The following is a 23,358-nucleotide window of genomic DNA, read 5'->3' as shown; positions in this document are numbered from 1 at the left end:
ATGAGAAAGAGACAGAGATATGAGTATGGGAAAGCTTAAAGTAAAAGCAGAAGACAGCAGCAGGCAAAGAAAAAGGTGCAAATAAATACCTGGATAATAGATTATTATCCACTGAAATCTCTAAACTACTTCTTAATGAATAGATCTTACTAATTACCTGATTAACAATGGAATGTTTGCATAAAGGTGAAGGGACTAACCTTAGCCAAAGTCTTGATGGGAAGTGGTCTTGAGATGTCTCTTTAAATAGGAATAGGCTGTGCTAGCCAGAAGCCCCCTCCCGACCTCATCCACTACTCTTGGAGGTGCAGTTACATCTCCTGATCATGCTGGGATTGAGGGGGATTTCCTGTTTTCCAGGAGTTACGGATTGCTTGATAATGGAAGCTATTGTTTCCTAAGGGTGCCCTGTTGCATAGACCTCTCCCTATCCTGGGAAGGCTTTTAGGGTTCATCTAGGTGTACAGGGCATACAAGTATGTTTGCTAGGTCCTATTGGGCTTCCTTGGTGGCCCAGATGGGAAAGAATCTGCCTGCAATGCAGGAGACCTGGGTTTGATCCCTGGGTTGAGAAGATCCCCTGGAGGAGGGCATGGCAACCCACGCTAGTATTCTTACCTGGAGAATTCCCATATACAGAGGAGCCTGGCAGGGACTATAGTCCATGGCATAGCAAAGAGTCAAACAAGATTGAGCAACTAAACACAAATGGTCTAGCTGTATAGAATGTATAAAAGACAGTCTTCTTTCTCACCACTCCTACTCCTGGTCCATTCAGTCCGGGCGTTTAGAGTCTAGTCTCTACTAGATTGCCTTTCTCTATCTCCATGGCGGTTTACTGGGTCAAAGGGTCTGGATCTACTTCTTCAGTCCTCAGTGGCAGCAAGAGGGATCCTCAAACGTGCATTTATTTCCCCACTTGTGGGCATGGTGAAATAACATAGGATTGAATTTCCCCAGAACTGCCTTCATCATAGCTCTGCTAGTCTTGGCCACATTGGATAAATTACTTAATCTCTTTGAGCTTTACCTTATGGAGATATTTCTAAAGTATACTTAATACCTAGATTCCTGATAGATAGCTATTACGATGACAGGTTTTCAATGATTGTTCAGGCTAGAGCTCAAAATAACTAACTCCATATTGATAACTACCTGGAAGGTTGTTCTGAGAGTAGATTCCAGACATACTGGATTGTTTGCAGATGTGTTTGCTTGTAACTTACTTAGCTTTCAATTTTTTGTGCCAACTCAGACATGCTCATTGTGCCGAATAGCTTTGGCTCCTTGTTGAGCTTTGATCCCTGTTAGATTTAGCTGACCAGCTTAGGATACTGCTGTTAGCACCAGTTGGTGATACTGTTGTGTCTAGAGTTCCTTGACGAATGTGGACCTGCTGCCCGCTTAAGTTTAAAGAATGATGTATAAGTGATGCTAAAGAAGCTACCTGTTTGACCTGCAGAAGAAATGAGCTGCAGAAATTTATAAAAGGACTGTTGCTCTTCAGGGAATGTCAGCATTGGCCACAAGTTAGATGTCACTTGTTGTCCACATATTTAAAATTAGCCAACTGACTCTTTGGAATGCTCACAGCATTACAGCTATTTTGCTAACTGCCATGTTATATAGGAAATGAGAATCTGATCTCTACTGTGACCCTCCAGAATCAGAGCACTATTAAACCTGTCCACCTGCAGGCTGCTCTAGTCAGGGTTATAACTGGCTTGGTGTGTTCAACACTATCATGATATCTGGCTTGTTTTTTGTATCCAAATTACCTCTTTTCTTTTTACTTCTGTTGCCTTTATGTAAAAGACTTTCCCTTGAGACCCACTGACCAAGGTCTGTCTTTTAATTTTTGAAATCCAGCTTGACCTAATTCCTAATTCACAGTAAACAACTGATGACCGAACCAGAGAGAAAAATCTATCATGCCCTGGAGCCTGAATGTGGAGTGGACATTGCTTGAAGTTAGAAAGTTACAGATTTGTCCTTATTTCTTTGTAGAATACTCTAAAAGACTCTCAGAGAGCCTGATAGTACTCTGAGAACAAAATGGGGCCACCTCGACTTCTGCTTCTGCATGTCCTTGACTGCTGCTACTGCTACTGCTGCTAAGTTGCTTCAGTCATGTCTGATTCTGTGCGACCCTGTAGACAGCAGCCCACCAGGCTCCCCCATCCCTGGGATTCTCCAGGCAAGAACACTGTAGTGGGTTGCCATTTCCTTCTCCAATGCATGAAAGTAAAAAGTGAAAGTGAAGTCGGTCAGTTGTGTCCGACTCTTTGCGACCCCATGGACTGCAGCCCACCAGGCTCCTCTGTCTATGGGAGTTTCCAGGCAAGAGTACTGGAGTGGGGTGCCATTGCCTTCTCCCATGTCCTTGACTAGCTGATCTCAACCTTGCGTGTGGTTCCTCTTCTTTTTTCCCTGAATCCTAAGGGATAAATCAGTAGCTCAAGGCCTATCAGATTCTGGATTCAGATTCTTATCTTTGATCTCTTTGTTTGGTTATGCATTCTAGAAAAGATTCTGCAGTGGCATCAATGCAGATCTCTGATTACAGAGACTCTTCAGACCCAGAGCCATCTGCTGCCTGTACTCTACCTGTGAGAGCTGGGGAGTGCTCCAGGGGAGTTTGGGAGGACTCACTAGGCTGGTCAGCCCTGCTCAATGAGGGCCCTGAACAGTCCCTGAATTATAGCCTTGGCTAACATTGCACTAGAGATAAGGATGAAGACCATATCCAAGAAAAAGAAATGCAAAAAGGCAAAATGGCTGTCTGAGGAGGCCTAACAAATAGCTGTGAAAAGAAGAGAAACAAAAAGTAAAGAAGAAAGGGAAAGATATAAGCATCTGAATGCAGAGTTCCAAGGAGTAGCCAGGAGAGATAAGAAAGCCTTCCTCATCGATCAATGCAAAGAAATAGAGGAAAACAATAGAATGGGAAAGGCTAGAGATCTCTTCAAGAAAATTAGAGATACCAAGGGAACATTTCACACAAAGATGGGCTCAATAAAGGACAGAAATGGTATGGACTAACAGAAGCAGAAGATATTAAGAAGAGGTGGCAAGAATACACAGAAGAACTATACAAAAAAGATCTTCAAGACCTAGATAACCACGATGGTGTGATCAATCACCTAGAGTCAGATATCCTGGAATGTGAAGTCAAGTGGGCCTTAGGAAGAATCACTACAAACAAAGCTAATGGAGGTAATGAAATTCCAGTTGAGCTATTTCAGATCCTAAAAGATGATGCTGTGAAAGTGCTGCACTCAATATGTCAGCAAATTTGGAAAACCCAGCAGTGGCCACAGAACTAGAAATGGTCAGTTTTCATTCCGATTCCAAAGAAAGGCAATGCCAAAGAATGCTCAAACTACCGCACAATTGCACTCATCTCACATACTAGTAAAGTAATGCTCAAAGTTATCCAAGCCAGGCTTCAGCAATACGTGAACCTTGAACTTCCAGATGTTCAAGCTGGTTTTAGAAATGTAGAGGAACCAGAGATCAAATTGCCAACATCCACTGGATCATGGAAAAAGCAAGAGACTTCCAGAAAAACGTCTATTTCTGCTTTATTGACTATGCCAAAGCCTTTGACTGTGTGGATCACAAGAAACTGTGGAAAATTCTGAAAGAGATGGGAATACCAGACCACCTGACCTGCCTCTTGAGAAACGTGTATGCAGGTCAGGAAGCAACAGCTAGAATTGGACATGGAACAACAGACCGGTTCCAAATAGGAAAAGGAGTATGTCAAGGCTGTATATTGTCACTCTTTTTATTTAAATTATATGAAGAGTACATCATGAGAAATGCTGGGCTGGAAGAAGCACAAGCTGGAATCAAGATTGCCAGGAGAAATATCAATAACCTCAGATATGCAGATAACACCACCCTTATGGCAGAAAGCAAAGAAGAACTAAAGGGCCTCTTGATGAACGTGAAAGAGGAGAGTGAAAAAGTTGGCTTAAATCTCAACATTCAGAAAACTAAGATCATGGCATCCGATCCCATCACTTCATGGCAAATAGATGGGGAAACAGTGGAAATAGTGGCTGACTTTATTTTTTGGGGCTCCAAAATGACTGCAGATGGTGATTGCAGCCATGAAATTAAAAGATGCTTACTGCTTGGAAGAAAATTTATGACCAGCCTAGACAGCATATTAAAAAGCAGAGACATTACTATGTCAGCAAAGGTCTGTCTAGACAAAGCTATGGTTTTTCCAGTAGTCATGTATGGATGTGAGAGTTGGACTGTGAAGAAAGCTGGGCACTGAAGAACTGATGCTTTTGAACTGTGGTGTTGGAGAAGACTCTTGAGAGTCCCCTGGACTTCAAGGAGATCCAATCAATCCATCCTAAAGGAGATCAGTCCTGGGTGTTCATTGGAAGGAGAGATGTTGAAGCTGAAACTCCAATACTCTGGCCACCTGATGCGAAGAGCTGACTCATTTGCAAAGCTCCTGATGTTGGGAAAGATTGAGGGCCAGAGGAGAAGGGGATGACAGAGGATGAGATGGCTGGATGGCATCACCGACTCAATGGACATGAGTCTGAGTGAACTCCAGGAGTTGGTGATGGACAGGGAGGCCTGGCATGCTGTAGTTCATGGGGTTGCAAAGAGTTGGACACAACTGAGCAACTGAACTGAACTGAACTAAAGCTGGTGCAGGACCCTGAATTTCCCTAAACTCCCCACAGGGTTCAGGCGCACTTTAGGGCCACTGAATTTATCCTTAGATGAGTCTATTACTAATTCCATTCAAATAGATCTTTCTGCCTCTTTCCACACTCAGAAATCAGCCCTCCATTATTGCTGCTTTAGGTGTGGGTCATAGACACTGCCATCCATAGGGAGACAGGGACAGAAATTGAGAACACATGCTTTGAAACGTCACAGTAGTTTGCCAGAGTAATTGTTAATTTGTTGTCTACTTCATATATATGAGTGTTAAAATAGACACACACCCACATATATGTAATTATGCATATATCTAGATATATGTATATATAATTGTGTATATAGTTATATATTTTTCCCATTTCTTTTTTAGGTAATTCATTTTTATTATCATTCATAAAGGGGTCCACAACAATGTTAATTAGGAAAAAGAATGTCCTTCTGTGATAGCTTGGGAATATGCCCTCTACTGAACAGTGACAAGTAATTAAAATGTACCTAGCTGGAGTTTTTCAGAGTTGTGACCCCTCAGTGTGTCATTAAAACAGTTTAGTGGGATACATATTGCAAAAAGTTAGAAACTGCTGGAATGAAATGATGGACATAGGAGTGCTCATTGTACTATTATTTCAAATTTGATATGTATTTGGAAAAGATCAAACTAAAATAAAGATGTAGCCTAAACAAAAAATTAGCAGCTTCTTACCTGTTGCCTTTTGTGCCCCTGCCAGCCTGGCTCTTATTAAGCCATGTCTCTCTTTGAGGCGAAGAATCCGAACTTTTGGAAACTGAGACATGTATTTATCCAAGTTATCTTTTAGGTAGTCTATATCAGGGAGAAATTAGACAAGGAAATACTTAAAAAATTGGATCTGGATAAGACCAGATCAGATAACCAAAACTATGATATTTACCATAGTCACTATATTTTTTCCTTTGAGCCATGATGTCATTTTCTTAGATGGATTTTTGTCTGGGTTCAATATTCTAAGTTTCTGTTTTCCTAAAACTCAAATCCACCTTTCAGTGTAGGTGAGTTACCAAGAGGAGGGCTTACTTTTTCTGAGCATTTGTCAGGACAGGTACAAATTTACCTTGAAATAAATGAAGCTCGGTTTCTGCACAAACTTTTCTGCTTGTAAAGGCCTCTTCTAAGACCTAGGAGAGACGCTATACATGGTATGCAAATGGAAAAATTTGCAAAAGAAAGATATTGCAACTGCAATTGGCTAAGACGATTGTCACTTCCTATTATGACACCCTCTCCATCACACCTCTGCTCTCTTGCTCTTTGTAGGGGGGTGGTATATTTATGTAGTTTACAGTTACTTCTATGTATGATTAAGCTATTGACATATCCCAGGTAGGAATGACTTCTGTGAATACTTCTGCTGCTCGCTTTCCTACCAATTGTGTCATCTTTCTCTTAAAGAGGACTTCACAGATCCTTCACCCACTCCAGTGTTCTTACCTGGAGAATCCCAGGGATGGGGGAGCCTTGTGGGCTGCTGTCTATGGGGTTGCACAGAGTCGTACACAACTGAAGTGACTTAGCAGCAGTAGCAGCAGCATAGATCCTTCAGGGCCACAAAATCTGAATAGGCCATTCCTAAAGGGACTGTTATCTGCTTGGTAACTAGATTTTATTTCTGTTGATGCTTTCAAGACTACTTCTCAAAGTTTTCAACCAGTTTTCCTTATATATCTCCCTGCTCCTGGAGCTCAGTGTGACCCTGGTAGGCACTCTAAGAGAGAGAAGTGAGAACTGGCTCATGTCCTTGTTGTCATGACCAAGACTAAAGTGTTCTATTAAGGTTGCTGTTTCTTTGCTACTTTTTAAGTTTTTCTGAATTGTGTTGCATTTGGGGATTTTTATACTGTGGTCTAGGACCTTTGGCAGTCATGGGACCACTTACATACCCAGTTTTTTACAGTCCAAAGAGAGAGATTCTTCACTGTAAGAAACAAAAAAGTAAAGACAGTGGTGAATTCTGCCTTTAAACTCGGTTGGAACCTCATTTTTCTGGTCCCATTGGCAACTTGTCTTCTCAACCCTTAGCTGAACATATAATAAAGCAGAAGCCGTAGGGCTTACATTTCATTGTCTTCCATAACTAACTCTGTTAATTGTGGCATCTTTGCTTGTTAGATTTCATTAAAAGGTTTTTATGCAATTTTAGAGAACATCTTCGGTCTCCAGAACCTCAAAGTACCCATCTCCAAAGACCTGTAATTAGAAAATCACTCCTACACAGCAGAGAAGTCACAGCTGAAGGAGAGTCTGCGGTGACTAGCTGGACAAGGCAATGGATGGTTGAGCTGACTTTCTGTAATCCACAGATGTTTGGACTTAGGCCTCTAAGCCACAATATCAAACAATGATTGGGCGTTTATAAAACATTCATTCCTTATCAAATTATCCTGCAATTTTTGTATCTGAACAGTCATTGCCTCACATCAAACTTTGATTTTCCAGGGGGTAGTTTTCTTACCTTTGGTGCTGAAGTCATCCACTAGCAGAATCTCCTTGATGAGGTGGGGAGGAGAGCGGTTGAGGACGCTATGCACAGACCTCAGGAGAGTGGACCACACCTCGTCCACAAAGCACATGATGACGCTGGTGGTTGGGAGGTTATTGTGAACAAGTTGCTCTGCACACCTGGGCCAGAACACAAGCAGAGCACAAAAAGTATGCCAAGATCCACAAGGTACAGGAAGAAAAGACGGCAGAAATGGAGCTCCTTCTCTCTCTCTATGAGGACACAGAGAGAGGTGACTGTCTACAAGTTGAGGAAAGAGGCTTCACAGAAACCCAACCCGCTGGTGCCCTTCCAGGCTCTAGAACTATGAGAAAAGAAATGTTTCTTGTTGTAAGTCCTCTAAAAAAAATCCATAAGGTGCAATTGTGTGTAAATACACATACACTCAAGTTATCTGTCTATCAATCATCTATCTACCCACCTATCTATCCATCCATCCATCTACAATCTATCTATTTCTTTATGTTTATCTATCATCTATCTTGGAGAAGGGCATGGCAACCAACTCCAGTATTCTTGCCTGGAGAATTCCATGGACAGAGGAGCATGGCTGGCCACTGTCCATAGGGTTGCGAAAAGTCCGACGTGACTGAAGTGACTTAGCATGCACACACCATCTATCTATCAGTCCATCTATCTATATGATGATTTTCTTGTGCACTTTTGTTGGAAAGAGTTACAAATAAAGAGCAGAGGAAGGATTTTTGGTTTTGTTTAGTTGCGAAGTTATTTCTGTCTTTTTGGCAAACCCATGGACTGTAGCCTGCCAGGCTCTTATGCCCATGGGATTTCTCAGGCAAGAATTCTGAAGTGGGTAGCCATTTCCTTCTCCAGAGGATCTTCTCCACTGAGGGATCAAACCTGTTGCTTCGGGCATTGGCCCAATGAAAATTGTGGCTAAGAGGCCTAACCGTGCAAGGCATGAGAACTTCCTGTGAAGACATCACCCTGTCGTGGAAAGGACACTGGCATTATAGGTGGTTAAGACACTATTTTGAAGCTCACCAACAAAATTTTTCAAATTGTCATCTAGATTCTTTACTTAATCTTTCTGTGCCTCAGTTTCTTCATCTGGAAATGAGGTAACATGTCTTATTGAAAAGAGATTTATAGCTTAGTGAGAATGCACATAAATAAAATATCTAGCCCAGTTTCTAGGCCCAGGAATTCACCAAATGGTAGCTACTGCTTTCCTAATTAAGTTATAGACCACAAGAGAACATTCCTATTCTCTTATTTAATGTTACTTAATTAACATTAATTCACTTAATGCTACAAAGCAGTTTATGATTGCCTTCTCAATTGGCCTTTTGCCAAGTGCCAAAGGAAATATTCTTTCCCACTGCATGTGAATGTATTTATGGATATATATAATATGTATTATATACTACTTAAACTCTTAAATAGATAGCTTCTGTATCTATTTAAGGGGTCCTTTCTGAGACTCTTTTTGCTCCAGGGTAGCCACAGTTGAAATAATTTTGCTGGCATGGAAATGAGAACATGACTATAGTGGGAGTTGGTATTCAGGTGGGTTGTAATTGGTCTTGGGTTTTCTCCATACCCTGAAGTGCATCAAGCCTCACTACTGGCAGTCTTCCATCTCCTGCCTGGGTAACTCTTCACATGATGGTACCCAGTGGACACTCATAAAGAGTATTTGCCATTTTTCTAACTCAGATACTCTCTGTAATGCAATAATTAAATTATGATGATCATAAATAAATATTATCAGCCTTCTGCATTATTTCATTTAAACCTCAAACCAACAGCATCTCTTCTTCCCTCTTTATAGAAGAACAATTGAAATCATGGGGAGACTATGCCATGACTATACTGCTAGTCAATGGTGGAGTTGGGACTCAAGCTCTAGTCCAGTTTGGCTCCAGTAATAGCTATTCAGGAAGTCATAAGTCCACAAGAATAAAAGCAGCTGGCAGTAGATAGCTGGCGTTTTGTGGAAGCAGACATTTCTGTGAGACAACATAATGGCACTGTGCCTAGTCCACAAATAAACAATAGACGAGTAAAAACCATAGAAAAAACACATTTGCATGGCACTTTACAGTTGGTATATTTTGGGGGGCTCCAAAATCACTGCAGATGGTGATTGCAGCCATGAAATTAAAAGACATTTACTTCTTGGAAGAAAAGTTATGACCAACCTAGACAGTATATTCAAAAGCAGAGACATTACTCAATCGACTAAGGTCCGTCCAGTCAAGGCTATGGCTTTTCCTGTGGTCACATGTGGGTGTGAGAGTTGGACTGTGAAGAAGGCAGAGCAATGAAGAATTGATGCTTTTGAACTGTGGTGTTGTAGAAGACTCTTGAGAGTCCCTTGGACTGCAAGGAGATCCAACCAGTCCATTCTGAAGGAGATCAGCCCTGGGATTTCTTTGGAGGGAATGATGCTAAAGCTGAAACTCCAGTACTTTGGCCACCTCAGGTGAAGAGTTGACTCATTGGAAAAGACTCTGATGCTGGGAGGGATTGGGGGCAGGAGGAGAAGGGGACGACCGAGGATGAGATGGCTGGATGGCATCACTGACTCAATGGACGTGAGTCTGAGTGAACTCCAGGAGTTGGTGATGGACAAGGAGGCCTGGCGTGCTGCGATTCATGGGGTCACAAGGAGTCAGACACGACTGAGCGACTGAACTGAACTGAACTTACAGCGGTAAAATACTATTATGTACATAAATTCAATCTTTTTAACAACTACTTGAAATGCATACTATTATATTGTTCTTCAAATAGAGCAGACTGAAGCTTGAGAAGTTAAATGACCTACCCAGCACCATTCATTAGGAAGGCTGTGTATGGAAATGTGAACAGATGGTTTAATCCAGATCTAGGGATCATCAGAGAAAATAAGGTAGAAACAAAAGTGGTGGAAGATTTTGAAGGTACTAGTGTAGCATGGTTAAATAGTCCACCTTAGGCTCTAGGTTGGGTAAGAGAAAGTAAAGTGAAGACGAGTTGATTAGCCTGAATGAAGGAAGAGTATAGAAAACATCAGTGACCTCCTGTGACTCCCTAATCTCTAATTTTATAGTGTAAATGAATGGGAAATACTCATTTCACACCTAAATATTCTTTACAACATTTGTCCCTGAAAAAAAATAAATCAGTTCTAAAAAGGAAGGGTCAGCTGCATAAATTCTGCCTGAGCTATGTGAATCAACAAGGCTTAGTTGTGAAGTCCCAAAGTTGTCTTATCATTAAAATGTGGTTGACTTCAGAAACATCTAATTACAAATGAAAATACATTGGGGAGAGTTAAGCAAGCAGGCTAAAGTCGATGGATCTTTTCACAGTATAATTCAGTAGAGGTTTGGTCTCTTTTAGAAGAAAGTTCTAGGAGGTAATGTGAACCACTCTGAAATTAGAAGTTGACAGAACCCTCAGAAATTTGAGAGGTTTGGGAAAGGCAGCACTCTTCATCAAATAATCTGTCCTTCCTCACCTCTCAACCTTAGGTGATGCTTTAATTTCCCCATCAGGACTGATCATGAAGAATTTCAATAGATGAATATGTAGATTTCTATCCCAGAAGATGGCCCCTCTGCCGGTTATGAACGAGAATATATTTTAGACGCATTTGGGGAATTACATTGAGGGTGATCCTGTGGAAGATTATGTTTACAGGTCATACGGTGCCTGGAAAAGAGGGTGACATTCAAGATGTGGAAGAGGGACACAGAAGGCAATGTCGGGGGGGGGGGTGTTCAAATACAAAGCTTTGTAGCGTGTCTTGGTTTGGGTGGCTGAGATGGTGGGCCACTCTACGTATAAAGCTACCTGGTTTTCTGCATTACTAAACAGGTTAAACATGTTTCTAGGTGTCTAGAAAACCCAACATGCTCGTTTTGTTGAAAGGCACAATGTGTCAAACTAGAAAGTCTTTAGGTCTTATTAACTCACATCATTCTTACACACTGACAGTCATCGATTTTCCATAGGTGGTGAAACTATTTAAATGTTGTCCTACACTGACCCAACTGAAGCAAATTTCCTTTCCTCCAATTTGCCCGTTGGAAACCTTTCTGCTATATTGGAAGGAAGAGTTGCAGCCCAGGTAAAGTGTAAGTTAATACAAGATACTTCTGAGTTTAAAATCTTTTATGAGGTTAAGAAATCATATTTGTTTCCTATATGCCCATGCATGGCACAAGTGAGGTGTTTAGAGTCTGCAGACCTTGTGCTAGACTTACAAATTGACCCAAAGATTGCTATCGTCAATTCAAGTACTCAGAACAAATGGAGACTAATGTGGGGACTCCACTGTCCTGCCCACTGTGGACACACTACTGTGGTGAGACAGACACACCCTGAACTTGAGAAGGATGACAAGGAATTCAGGATTTAGACCTTTCTGATCCTGACTGCATGACTATAGGCAAGTCAGAACTTTTCAGAACCTCAGTTCCCTCATTTTCAGGATGAAATTACAGTGTCTTCATCACAGCCTGTCTGTGAAAAATTGATGAGACAATGGAGATAAAAATACTTTATAAAAAGAAAGTACATGGTAAAAGAAAAGGTAAAATACATGGTACAAAGAAAAAACAAAAACAGCAAGGTCATATGATTATCCACAAAACATGCACACATTTTGACTGGGTGCACTGCCCTTTTCCCAGGCAGTCCTTTAATCCAAATCCATCTAGGACCCGTCATTTACCAAGAGACTCAGAAAGTGATGTGTTTTGCCTTCTTGCCTTGTGTGTGCCGAAGGCTCAGCCATTAAACTGCTTTGAATGTATCCTATTGAATAAAGGTTTTAAATCAGATGATTGAGAGGATGATAATATTCCCTCATGTCTATGAATTTTTCATTTTTATTCCAAAACAGTCAAAATGGACTATGTGGGTCAAGTCTCAGTGTTCACAGGTTTGAACAGAAGGTTGAGGAGAATATTCTCTCAGCTTCTATTTGCAATTCAACTACTGCCTCAGTGTGAGCGTTCTGGGGCCTTCCCTCCCCAAGCTCTGGTATCTTCGGGAGGATCAGAAAGAGAATAGAGCATCTATCTGAGGAGCTCTGTCCAGAATTATATTCTTTTCTGTAAGACCTTAGAATTATTCAGGCTTCTTCTATTCTTCTCACTGATAAGGAGGTACAGTTGTTCTATAAAACTTTTACTTTCAGGTTTTGTTCTTTCAAGGGTAGACTGTGCTGTGCTTAGTCACTTAGTTATGTCCAACTCTTTGTGACCCCATGATCTGTAGCCCACCAGGCTCCTCTGCCTACAGGTTTCTCTAAGCAAGAATACTGGAGTGGTTTGCCATGCCCTCCCCCAGGGGATCGTCACAACCCAGGGATAGAACCCAGGTCTCCCACACTGCAGGCAGTTTCTTTACCATCTGAGCCACCAGGGAAGCCCAGCCCTGACATTTAATCAGAATCGCCTGTGATTACTAAGTGAGAAGACTTTACTCACACTCCAAAGGCTGAATCTGTAGTCCTGAGGCAACCGTCTACCTGTCAAAACTACTGGACTCAGGCTTAGAAATAGAAGTCACCAGCCACAGCATTCTCCACTTTGACAATAGTCTATTGAGCAGGCAGCTGTCAGAGTGGGGATGGATGGGAGGGGGGAGAGCAGGAGGTGGCATGATGTAACAGAAATAGTTCTAGGTTGAGGTTAGGGCACCTTGAAGGTAGTTCTGTCTCTCCTGGAGGGTCCTAGGACCTTGGGCAAGTCACTTCCCTCCCCAGCCTTCTCTGTAATGTAAGGGGTGGGATTCGAGATCTTTTGAAGGAAGTTTTATCTAATGTTAATATTCTGTGATGCTCTATGCAATTTTAGCCTCATTCACCCATTAGCGCTTCCCTTTGGGTCAGAAGACATCTGAGAAAAGGTAAATTAAATTGTTGTTTGGGGTTTTAAGTCTTTGGGTATTTTCCCATCGGTCCTTGAAGCACTTTAACAAGGTCCTACTTGATCTGGACTCATGGTTATTTCTATGATCTCATTTCCACCCTCTCTGCTCTCCCCAGTCTCAGGTCAGATTTCCCTCAGTTTCTCAATGGATCACTCTTTTTACCCCCTCCCCTTATGTCTTTAACTCCCTTCAGTTTGCAGCTCAAACACTTGTGCCCTGTCTCAGGCCAGGCTCAGCCTTTCCCATCCTTGCCCGAGTAGCTCACTCTACTTCCAAGGAACATTTTGTTCTATTTGGCTTGAAGGCAGGATCTATGCTCAGATGTGAGATGGCAGAGTAGAAAGGAGCTCAGAGGTATTTGTTCATTGCTAAGCTGTGGTTGTTGGGCAGTTTTAAATAATCATCTTTGCTTAATGCTGAATAGAAGCTGATTTCCTATAAATTTTCTCCCTGACAAGATAACTGATGTGTGAAACTAATTCTCTTCAAATACTTCTGACTCTGTTCCCCCACCCCCTCCCAAGTATAATGAAGACAGCTGTTTTAATTTCTGCTCAAGTCATATGATTATAGGGAAACAAAGGAGAGAGGAGCTGTATCCAATGGAAAGAGTATTAGAATTAGACAGAAAACTTTCTTTTAAACTGCGAATCTGCTATTAGGTTGCTGGGACAGCAGATCTATCATTTATTCTTTCGGAGTCTCACTTTTCTGACCTGTAAATCCCGTACGAAAGTATGTCTTTCATAATGTGGCTGTGAGGATTGGTTAGAATAAACACACACATATAAAACACACAAATGCACACACACACACATTACACAATCACTGCATGGAACAAAATAGGCACCATTTTGGTGAGGCTTAGCAAGGGAGAGATTCCTTATTGACAGAGACCTGGACAGCCTCGGGAGAGGTGGAGATAGGACGGTTGCCGTGAGGGCAGAGCAGGTGTCGCCGTGAGTGCCAGCCTGGGGTATAGAATTATTGCTGAGTGAGGAGAACCAGAAGACTAAGGGTTGGGTCCCAAGCTTGTCATACGTGAGCTGTGAGCCCCTGGGCAAGCTACCCTTCTCTGTGCTTTGTTTGCTCATCTGTATCACTTTATCAATCTGGTATGGCTGTTTTAAGGATCAGATGAGATGATGTGCGTGGAAGGTGAAAGGTCCCAGCTGCCCAGGTTATGACAAGCAGTGAGCAAACAGATGTGGAATAGAATGAACTGCCCCAACCACCTCACCTGCCGCCATCTGAGACCTCGGCCTCCTCCCTAAGTCTCAGCTTCTCTTTAGGTGAAGCTGGGCTGGTGACAGTACCTGTCTTGAGGAATGGGTTTAAGGAGCAAATGAGAAGGCAAGCAGTAAAACCCTTTATGAATACTCTGCTTCTCTCTCTATAGCTCCTTCTCACACATATCCATACACTAATGTTTTAGAAGTGGGGCCAATTTAGAATGCATTTTAGTGTAGAATAATATAGATTGTTTTTTTTTTTTAACATAGAGAAGATTCTAAAATGCTCCCTTTCTTCTGAAAGCAAACAACAAAACAGAGATTCTAAACATTGCTGTTTTCCCCCAATTTTCTGAGCCTTGACCTGAAACTGTTCTCTTTTTAGGAAACTCTGCTCTGAATGGTTCACCCAGAACAGCCCAAAAGAAAGCTATTTTATGGGACAAGAGTACTCACTGCAATATCACTGTAAGAATTCGATGAATTATTTTATGATGGTTAAGCTGGGCCTTAGATGAGGTCTGTACAAAGAAGTATGCTGTTAAGTCGCTTCAGTTGTGTCCGATTCTGTGCGAACCCATAGACGGCAGCCCTCCAGGCTCCCCCGTCCCTGGGATTCTCCTGGCAAGAGCGCTGGAGTGGGTTCCCATTGCCTTCTCCAATGCATAAAAGTGAAAAAAGAAAGTGAAGTCGCTCAGTCGTGTCTGACTCTTAGCGACCCCATGGACCACAGCCTACCAGGTTCCTCTGTCCATGGGATTTTCCAGGCAAGAGAACTGGAGTGGGGTGCCATTGCCTTCTCTGACAAAGAAGTGTACACAGGTTCAAATTTCTACATTTACTAATTCCTTTCTCCCATAAATATTTCTAGGTCTTTGGCTGTATTTAGGAGACAAAGTCATTGAGTTGCTTTACTATTTCTCAGTTTTACACTAATTAGTCATTTTTCACCTGTTTTCTTCTCTTCAAGTCAGTAGCAGAAGTATGTTTTATACCTTCTGATCTTTCTCTCCTTATCACCCCCCTAATTGTGACGAGAGTGTGATAACTAAAAACATCAAAAACTCTATAGTCATCTTTTGGCCACATTTAACCTTTGTTTTGTTATGGTCTATCTTGCACCTTTTAAACAAACTCTGCTGTGTATTTCCAGCTTTCAGATACAGCTTTTTAGTGAAATGGCACACTGGCCTCTAACACACGCACAGACACACAATTCAAAAGCAACGTGCAGCACTGTTTTGTGTACATTTATAGAAGAAAAAGCAGGAAACAACCTATTAAAATCCATCTTCTGAGATTTTCTTCTCCCCTGCCCTTGTTTGGTTTCTTAGGGAGATCTCATAGCTTTTCCAGTCAGTTTTACATAATGTTCTCCTATCACTGAAATCACAAAAGCTATCTCATTTCACCAATGGAAATTTTAATCCAATGTAAAATTAAGGATATTGAGCTTCATTTCGCTGTTACGTTTCTTTTTCTTCCAGCCTGATACACACATTTAGAAGCCGGAAGTGTGCAAAGCTATGTGATCGGTGTATTGTCTCTCTTCAAGCTCCTCCTCTAGTAATTCATTAGTTGTGGGTTTTGACCACACTAGGATTGGAAGAACAGGGGGGACAAAAATTAAGGATCTAGAAAGGTTTTTCTTTTCCCTCCATATTAGACTGGTTTGTGGCAAATACACGGTGCTATCTTTTGCTTTTCATATGTGCCAAAAGAAAACTCTCTTTAGCTGTGTAGGAAGGAATCAAATTATTGGTTGACAGTCCCAGCTCTGGGCTAAGAGAATAGTCCCATTTTAATTGCTTTATTGAGGGGTTTGCCAGAATACTGTAGGAAAAGCAAAGAATTAAATTAAACAATCGACTAACATCATGACATCGCAGCAGCGCTAGAGGAGCATGCTATAATTCTTACTGTCCTCTAAAAAACTAAATGTTGGCAGCAAACGTGTCCTTGAGTCATTTTTCTCTAAATGCAGATTCAGGAAGTGCACTCTTAAAATAGGTTCCTTTTTGGAGTTTCATCTTCCCTCTAGCTGCAGGCCACAGGACAGACCTCTTAAGGAGAATTGGCTTGCATTTCCAGTAGGCAGGACCCTGTCTTAGTAAATCTTGTGTGGGTGTATTGATTATTGCTGGCTAAACCAAGCTTCAATATGAGTAGGAACTGCAAGGATTGTCTTTTTATAAAGAAAGGGTTAAATATGGAAATGTGAAATGACTGTCAAAAAAGTATTTTATTTGAAGCATATTTTATAGGCAAAAATTCTAGGCAAAAATGAAATTGCATTTTACTGACGGACAGAAAACTTTCTTATGAATGAAGCAAGGAGATTTTCATCTACTGAAAATCAAAAGATTAAAATGCAAGACAAACAACAACAGAAATATGAATTAGTAAATAAACATGACAATGAATAGATCATAGTGTTAGAAGAGGACATATTTACCTTAAACAAAACACTAACATATTCTATATATCCAAAATGAAAAATTAGGAAGTTACTATTAAGTCATTATTACTAATTTGTAAAATGACTTCTCACAAACCTAATTTGAATAGATATCTATCATTCATTTTTTTAGAAATAGCATCAATTTTCAAAATTCATTTAAGAGAAACTTGTCTTTAAAACCACATTGCATAAACTTGAATCTTTTGAGTGCCCAGCCCTGTGCTCAGTTCTGTTGTTGTTTAGGCACTAAGTCGTGTCTGACTATTTTGAGAACCCGTGGATGGAACCTGGAGGGTTCCTTCTGTCCATGGGATTTCCCAGGCAAGAATGCTGGAGCGCATTGCCATTTCCTCCTCCAGGGGCTCTTCTCAACGTAGCGGTCAGACCCCCATCTCCTGTACTGGCAGGTGGGTTCTTCACCACTGGTGCTCTGTGCTAAGGGGATGCAAAATGAAGTAAGTGACAGAGTTTCTTCCTGAAGCTTTGCATTTCACTGACAAGGTGAAACAGATTCTCAAGGCTCTGGCTACTGAAGAGCACTTAGTAAGGAGTGTTTTAGTAACAACAAGAGCATTAAGGGTCACTGAAGCACAGAGCTGCTGCTGCTGCTGCTAAGTCGCTTCAGTCGTGTCCAACTGTGTGTGACCCCATAGACAGCAGCCCACCAGGCTCCCTCGTCCCTGAAGCACAGAGGTTATAGTCAAATCACGGTACAGGTGGAGATGAGATACAGTTAGATGTTAAGCAATGTCAGGATAAGATGTTTGGGGAGAATGGTGAAGACTGCAAGGTGAGGACAGTAGGAAGCTGTGGAAGGGACCAGTTAAGAAAAACATCAGTGGGCAGTAATGACTTGATGTGTAGAAAAAGATCACGAGACTAAGTATCCTTATGCTGAAGGCCCACATTGGAGAGATTGGCACACACCATAAGTGATAGCCACAGGGCAAGGGGTGGAAATCTGGGTGGCACTAAAAAGGACAGTAAAATAATGCTGATGACAGAAAGGGGCTTGTGCTTTTGAAAAAGGCCATTACTGCGTCTCAACACCTTAGAATGGTTCTTTAGGACTCAGGAGAAAAGGAGGGAAGAGCAGGTTTTAAGAAGAGTCTGATTTTAGAACAGGAGCAGAAGTTGTCCTAGAAATCCTGCTTCTCTCTTCTCTATGTCACTCTCATCCTAGCATATCAGTTAAATCATCATTCTTGAGAACTAGTAACTACTTACTGTCCTTACCAGGGGACAACTAAATCAAAACAAACATACCAGCAAACCTACAGTTTTTAATCCTTGTTTTGATTCAATGTATATTCAATAGCCAGTTATGATACAAATTTGGGGGAAATGAGACAGGCAGTAAGGGAGATAGTCCCCAGATCTCTTAAACTTTGAAGGTTTCAGTGGATTGTTACTGTAACTAATTTTAAGCCCAGTTCTTCTGCATTCTTATAGATTTCTTTCTTTTTCTTTCTTTTCTCTTCTCCTCCCCTTCTCTTTCACACACACATACATATATTCTTACTATATTCTATAGCAATTTCCCCCATGCAGACTTTTAAAAATTATTATCTCAAAAAATCTTGTAAGTGTGTACTTACAAGCATCTCATATACCTTTTGAGCAAAGCTGGAAAAAAAAAATCAAAATAAGAAAACTTTAAATCATGCCAACCTGAAGAATCAAATGTTTTTCGCTTATATTTTCTTCCAACCTTTATCCATTTGAATACATAATTTGCACATAGTTGTAGTCAGTGTTTGCATAAAAGAAAAGAAAAATAATCTATTCTCTTTCCTGAAAGAATGGCACAAAAGGGGCTCTGTACATAGGATCCCTGTTGGTTAAACTGTCACCTCCATCCTGTTGGAAAAGTAGAGCATCAGATAGGCAGCTTGCTAGGGGCACCTATATTTAGCCAAGGTAGGTTGTGTGATAAGAGGGAGGGGCCCTGGCCACACGCTGTCTGACTCATGCTCTCAAGCACACGTGTCACTTTCTCCTACAGTTGGGACAGCCTCCTTCAGAAAAGAGAGCCTGACTGTGACTTTCCTGGGCAGCAACCCTTAGCTTCCAGAGATCAAATTTTAGAAAATAACAAGCACTGAAAGCCATTGAGCCTCCAATAAATCACATGCACGATAACATCATTATTGCTTGCTTTGGCTCTCATACAATTGCCCTTTCTCTGGTTTGGAACTGAAGCCTGGACTTCTGTGCAGTGTCTGATTTTTTTCCCCAAGCTCCATAGCAGTCTGCCAGACCACAGAAGGGATATTAAAATAAAGCTACTTTACTACTTCATTCCCTGGCATTTTGTATTGAAAGTTGCCATGGATAGTATATGGCCATATAGTATATGCTACATAGGGTATGTATAGTAATATGCCATTCATAGTGGCATATATAGTATATGCTGTATACTGGCATATGTGAATTTGCCATATGTAGTGAATATACGTAGTAATTTAGTGATATGTGTGTGTGTGTTCAGTTGCTCAGCTGTGTCCGACTCTTTGGGGCCCCATGGACTCTTCTGTCCATGTCCATGTCCACCAGGCTCTTCTGTCCATGAGATTTCCCAGGCAGGAATCCTGGAGTGGGTAGCCACTTCCTACTCCAGGGAACTTCCTGACCTAGGGATCAAACCTGCCTTTTCTGTCTCCTGCGTTGGCAGGCAGATTCTTTATCACTGTGCCACATGCAAAGCCCCAATATAGTGATATAGTATATCACAAATATATGTGATATATTTGACATGTGATATACAGGATTTCAGATCAGAGCTGGTCCAACACAATTTGGGGGATTTTTTGTAGTAGTAATTAGCAAAAGATGGGCAATCAATAGCACAACATAATTTTGAGCATGTATTTAAATCATTTCTCTACAATTACTAGCTCTATGAACACAGACAATACAGCCTCCCAGGGCCTCAGTTTCTTCATTTTTATTTTGGGATGTTAGGTATATTTGAGTTCTCCTCAAGGTTGTGAGTTTCACCAGGGAGAGGAACATGAATGGCAGAGTGCTTGTTCTAAACAGGTGATTAATGCATGGCCGATAGACATCTGTCAATGGCTAAGAGCTGAAAATGATTAACATCACAACAACGAGGCCCTTCCTAGCAGTATGAATGCAGGCACATCTCTGTCTGCCTTCTTCCTAGTAACACTGATATCCAGATCACAAAGAAGAGTTGTTTACTTTTACAGAGGCCAAACAAGGGCATTATTTACATACTACATATTGTAAGCCTGAATCTTGACACTCCCTAATTTCAACTTCTTGGCAAACATTGTTTGGCTCAGGAATTGAATATCAAGGCATGTATGGAGCTGTATTAACAATTAATGGGAATTAAACATGTGGCTATAACATATGGCTCATACCTTCACTTATGAGTGAGCTGAAAAGAGCCAGGAACCAACTATGTTTGAATCAGATCAGGTTCTGTGATCTACCTTTTCGTTACAGGAATTTAATTCTTTAAAACCTGGTTCATGAAGACTCATTGGGCAGCAGTAGAGCTCGATTACTTCGGGAAAGCGACTTAGTCTCTGAGTATTCTCATTTGCTCATTTGAACCCATAATATGTGCCACCTCCTTTGTAGGGCTCTTATGAAGTCCATGTGATTTGTATGCAGTTGCTTCATAAATAGCGAAACTCTAGAAATATAAAATATATTCTTTGTGTCTTGCAGGTGTTTGCTACTTATTAGCTGATGGACTTTTTCCAACATTATTATTCCTGCATCACCGAGCTCCTGAGCTATCTACCATCCTCATCTCTAAAGGCTATTAAATTCTAGGGAGTAGAGTCACTTCTTTACTTGCTATTATGATAATCATTACTCACAATTAGGCAGAATTCTGCTGCTTAAAATATGATTCCAGAGAGGCCTAGAAGGCTCCTTTTCCACGCCCCTTTTCCAAATAGACTCCTGACAAACGTGCTAGTAATAAAAAGTTCCAAAATTGAGAATTCACTTCATTGTCACTGTTTTAATGAAATTACATTTTAAGCTCTACCATTCATACACACCTTATTAGGAATTGAGTTCCTCTCATCATTTTAGTAGGTTTTAAATATAGAAAAGGGAACAGAACCATGAGCTAACAGGGATGAGGACCAAGGTCTCAGAGAAGCAAAGGAATAAAGAGAGTTCATTGGGTCTGCTGATGGCAGAACTTTTCTCTGGGAGCATGGGAGACTATCTGAACTCTGCCTAGTGATTACTATTTCTCTAACTCTCTAGGCAACCAAAAATCACACAGAGTTATCTAAAAATAAATCTTTTCTGTATAAGACCCAAAATACCTGGGGCTGAGGAAAGAGAAGAGAAATGGATCTTACCCAGCAGGCCTTGTGTCTTCAATGGATCTGTCCACTGGGATCAAATCACTGAGGTAGACATTGAAGTTTCCTTCTTTCCATCTTCTTTCCACCTCCTTCTCTTTTCCGTGGGGAACAACGACTGGACGTCCAAACTGACCTGGAGCTTTGGGGTCCCTTGGAGAAAGCGTCACATCAATTCTTAACACACGGTGCATTCCGTCATCTTCAGGTGAAAGGGCTTTTGTCTGACTTTGGTTGAGTCGTGCAGGCCGGGTCTTGGCAGTTAAGTTGGTCCTTCCTAGCTCCTGTCCCTGAGTTAAGGCTTGACTGGTTTGAGACACTGCTGCTCTCTGTAGAGCTAGTGAAGAGAAAGATGCCTCATTGCTCTTCATGCCAATGCGTTTCTCTTGGCTTTTGCCCGATACTATAGTAGATGTAGTTGTGGTATTGGAATTGGGGACATCTTTGGTGTCTGTTTTTAGCTCCTCCTCCTTGGTTATAATTACAACATGGCTTTCAGACAAATTGAGTTTCTTCCCATCAGCCACCTTGCCTCCATCATCCTTCAGCAAGCCTCCCCACTGTATCTTATTAATAGATGGCTTCTTTAAGCGATCTGCATTGGCAATGAACTTGGAAAAGGTAAGGTTCTTATTGGCTTTGTGTTTATTTGCATTCAGTTCTTTGCTCTGAGTCTCAGTTTTATTTAAGGCTATGGCTTCCCTGGGTCTTGGCACTGGTGGGCTGGCAGAGTAGGTCCTTTTATTTACTCCTGCCTGGTACTGCTGCTTTGATCTACTACGACTGGTGGTCACATCCGGGTACCTCTCAGCTGCTTGCTTTGATGTGTCACTGTTGAGACCATGGCTCTTCGGGCCCTGCTTGTTCATACTGACAGGTTCTGTGTGCACAGATATTTTGGCCAGTGGAGTTCCCCTTGCTGCGATGAATGGAGTTTTCTCAAGCCCCTGAGCTGTCGTTTGCTCTGGTGTCATGGGGTGAGAGGAAACTGCAGGTTGGATGTCTCGCCCCTCTGTCTCCCACTTGGTAAAAGTCACTGGGTGAGTCTGCCTATATGCAGGATGCCACAAAGGCGCAACCTTGCCTCTTCCCGGGGCGTTCTGTACTTTTCTTTCCTTCTGGGTTTGGTCCAAATCATCCTCGACCTTGAGCTTACTCTCCACAGTCTTCCTAAAATTCTCTTTGCCCCACATGCCCTTCCCGTGTCCCTTTGGTGGGGGCTTCATCTCCGTCCTGCTGCTGTCAAGGCTCTTTACCTGGTCTGACTGAACTCTGAACCCTACCCGCTCCCTCCGAACAATGTCTTCCTTCAGGATCTGAGTGTTGATCTCGCTGAATGAGAGGCGGAGAGCTGCCATGTCAAAGAGCAGCCAGATGACAGAAGCTGCAAATATAAATGCCAGGACTCTCCCACTTCCTCGGAAAAACTTTCGGATCTTGTTCATGGTACAAAGGCTTCCCTTGCAGCCTGCCCTCCCTCTGAGCCTGCTTACCTTGAGTGGATAGGGAGCTGAAGTAGTAGCAGTAGCAGTAGCTGCAGCAGCCAAGTTGCCAGAAAGCGCCCCCCTCCCGTGAACACAGCAGGAAGCAGCCGTCCAAGGGGAGAGCTCAGCTCCTACTGCTTGTCAGTCTCTGCCTGCGTGGCATTTCACAGCAGAGCATCCGTGCCTGCTCAGCTGGCCCCTGGAGAAGCCCTGCTCGATACTGCCCTTTGGTCACTCTGGGAGCAGTCGATTCCAGCCACCAGACAGTTCAACAGATCACTCATCTCATCTCCACGAGCACACGTCCACCTCCCTACAAGCCCCAGGAAAGGTGGGGGCCCGGATGGGGCTGCGGCTTCTCTCCTCCCAGTTCTTGGTCTGCACACTGTAACTCAACACCACTTCTCATAAGGAAAACATTTCAAGCCATTACCCAGAAAACTTCATTCAGCTCTCACCTTCTGTGTTATGTGAGAGTGTGTTTGTTTTCAGAGCAATTAAAGAAAGCTATCTAACTTGGAGGGCATGTGTTCCTGGTTTGTAACCCCACCTACCACAGTCCTGTTTATTAACCCTGTTGTACCCAGCTCTCCAAGCAATTTGCCCCAGCAATTATTGGCCTCCATGTTTCAGCTTTGAGAGGCAACAGCTTAGAGAAGGGTCCGGGCAATCCTCCTTACCAGAGAACGGTGTTTG

General features: G+C 42.0%; 1 protein-coding gene across 1 annotated transcript in view; it reads right to left on the bottom strand.

Moving 5' to 3' along the window:
- GALNT5 (polypeptide N-acetylgalactosaminyltransferase 5) overlaps nt 1-23,108 on the bottom strand; it is a 41,685-nt gene extending 18,577 nt beyond the window's left edge. The window contains exons 1-3 of the mRNA XM_005676117.3: nt 21,176-23,108; nt 7,188-7,354; nt 5,402-5,521 (exon numbers count right to left, since the gene is read on the bottom strand). Coding sequence (XP_005676174.2) covers nt 5,402-5,521; nt 7,188-7,354; nt 21,176-22,623 — 1,735 coding nt within the window. The 5' untranslated portion in view covers nt 22,624-23,108. The remainder of the gene's footprint in view (nt 1-5,401; nt 5,522-7,187; nt 7,355-21,175) is intronic.

This window comes from Capra hircus, chromosome 2 (assembly GCF_001704415.2).
Source record: "Capra hircus breed San Clemente chromosome 2, ASM170441v1, whole genome shotgun sequence".
NCBI lineage: Eukaryota > Metazoa > Chordata > Mammalia > Artiodactyla > Bovidae > Capra > Capra hircus.
The sequence above is the reverse complement of the archived record's forward strand: the minus strand, read 5'-3'. Positions and strand labels throughout refer to the sequence as shown.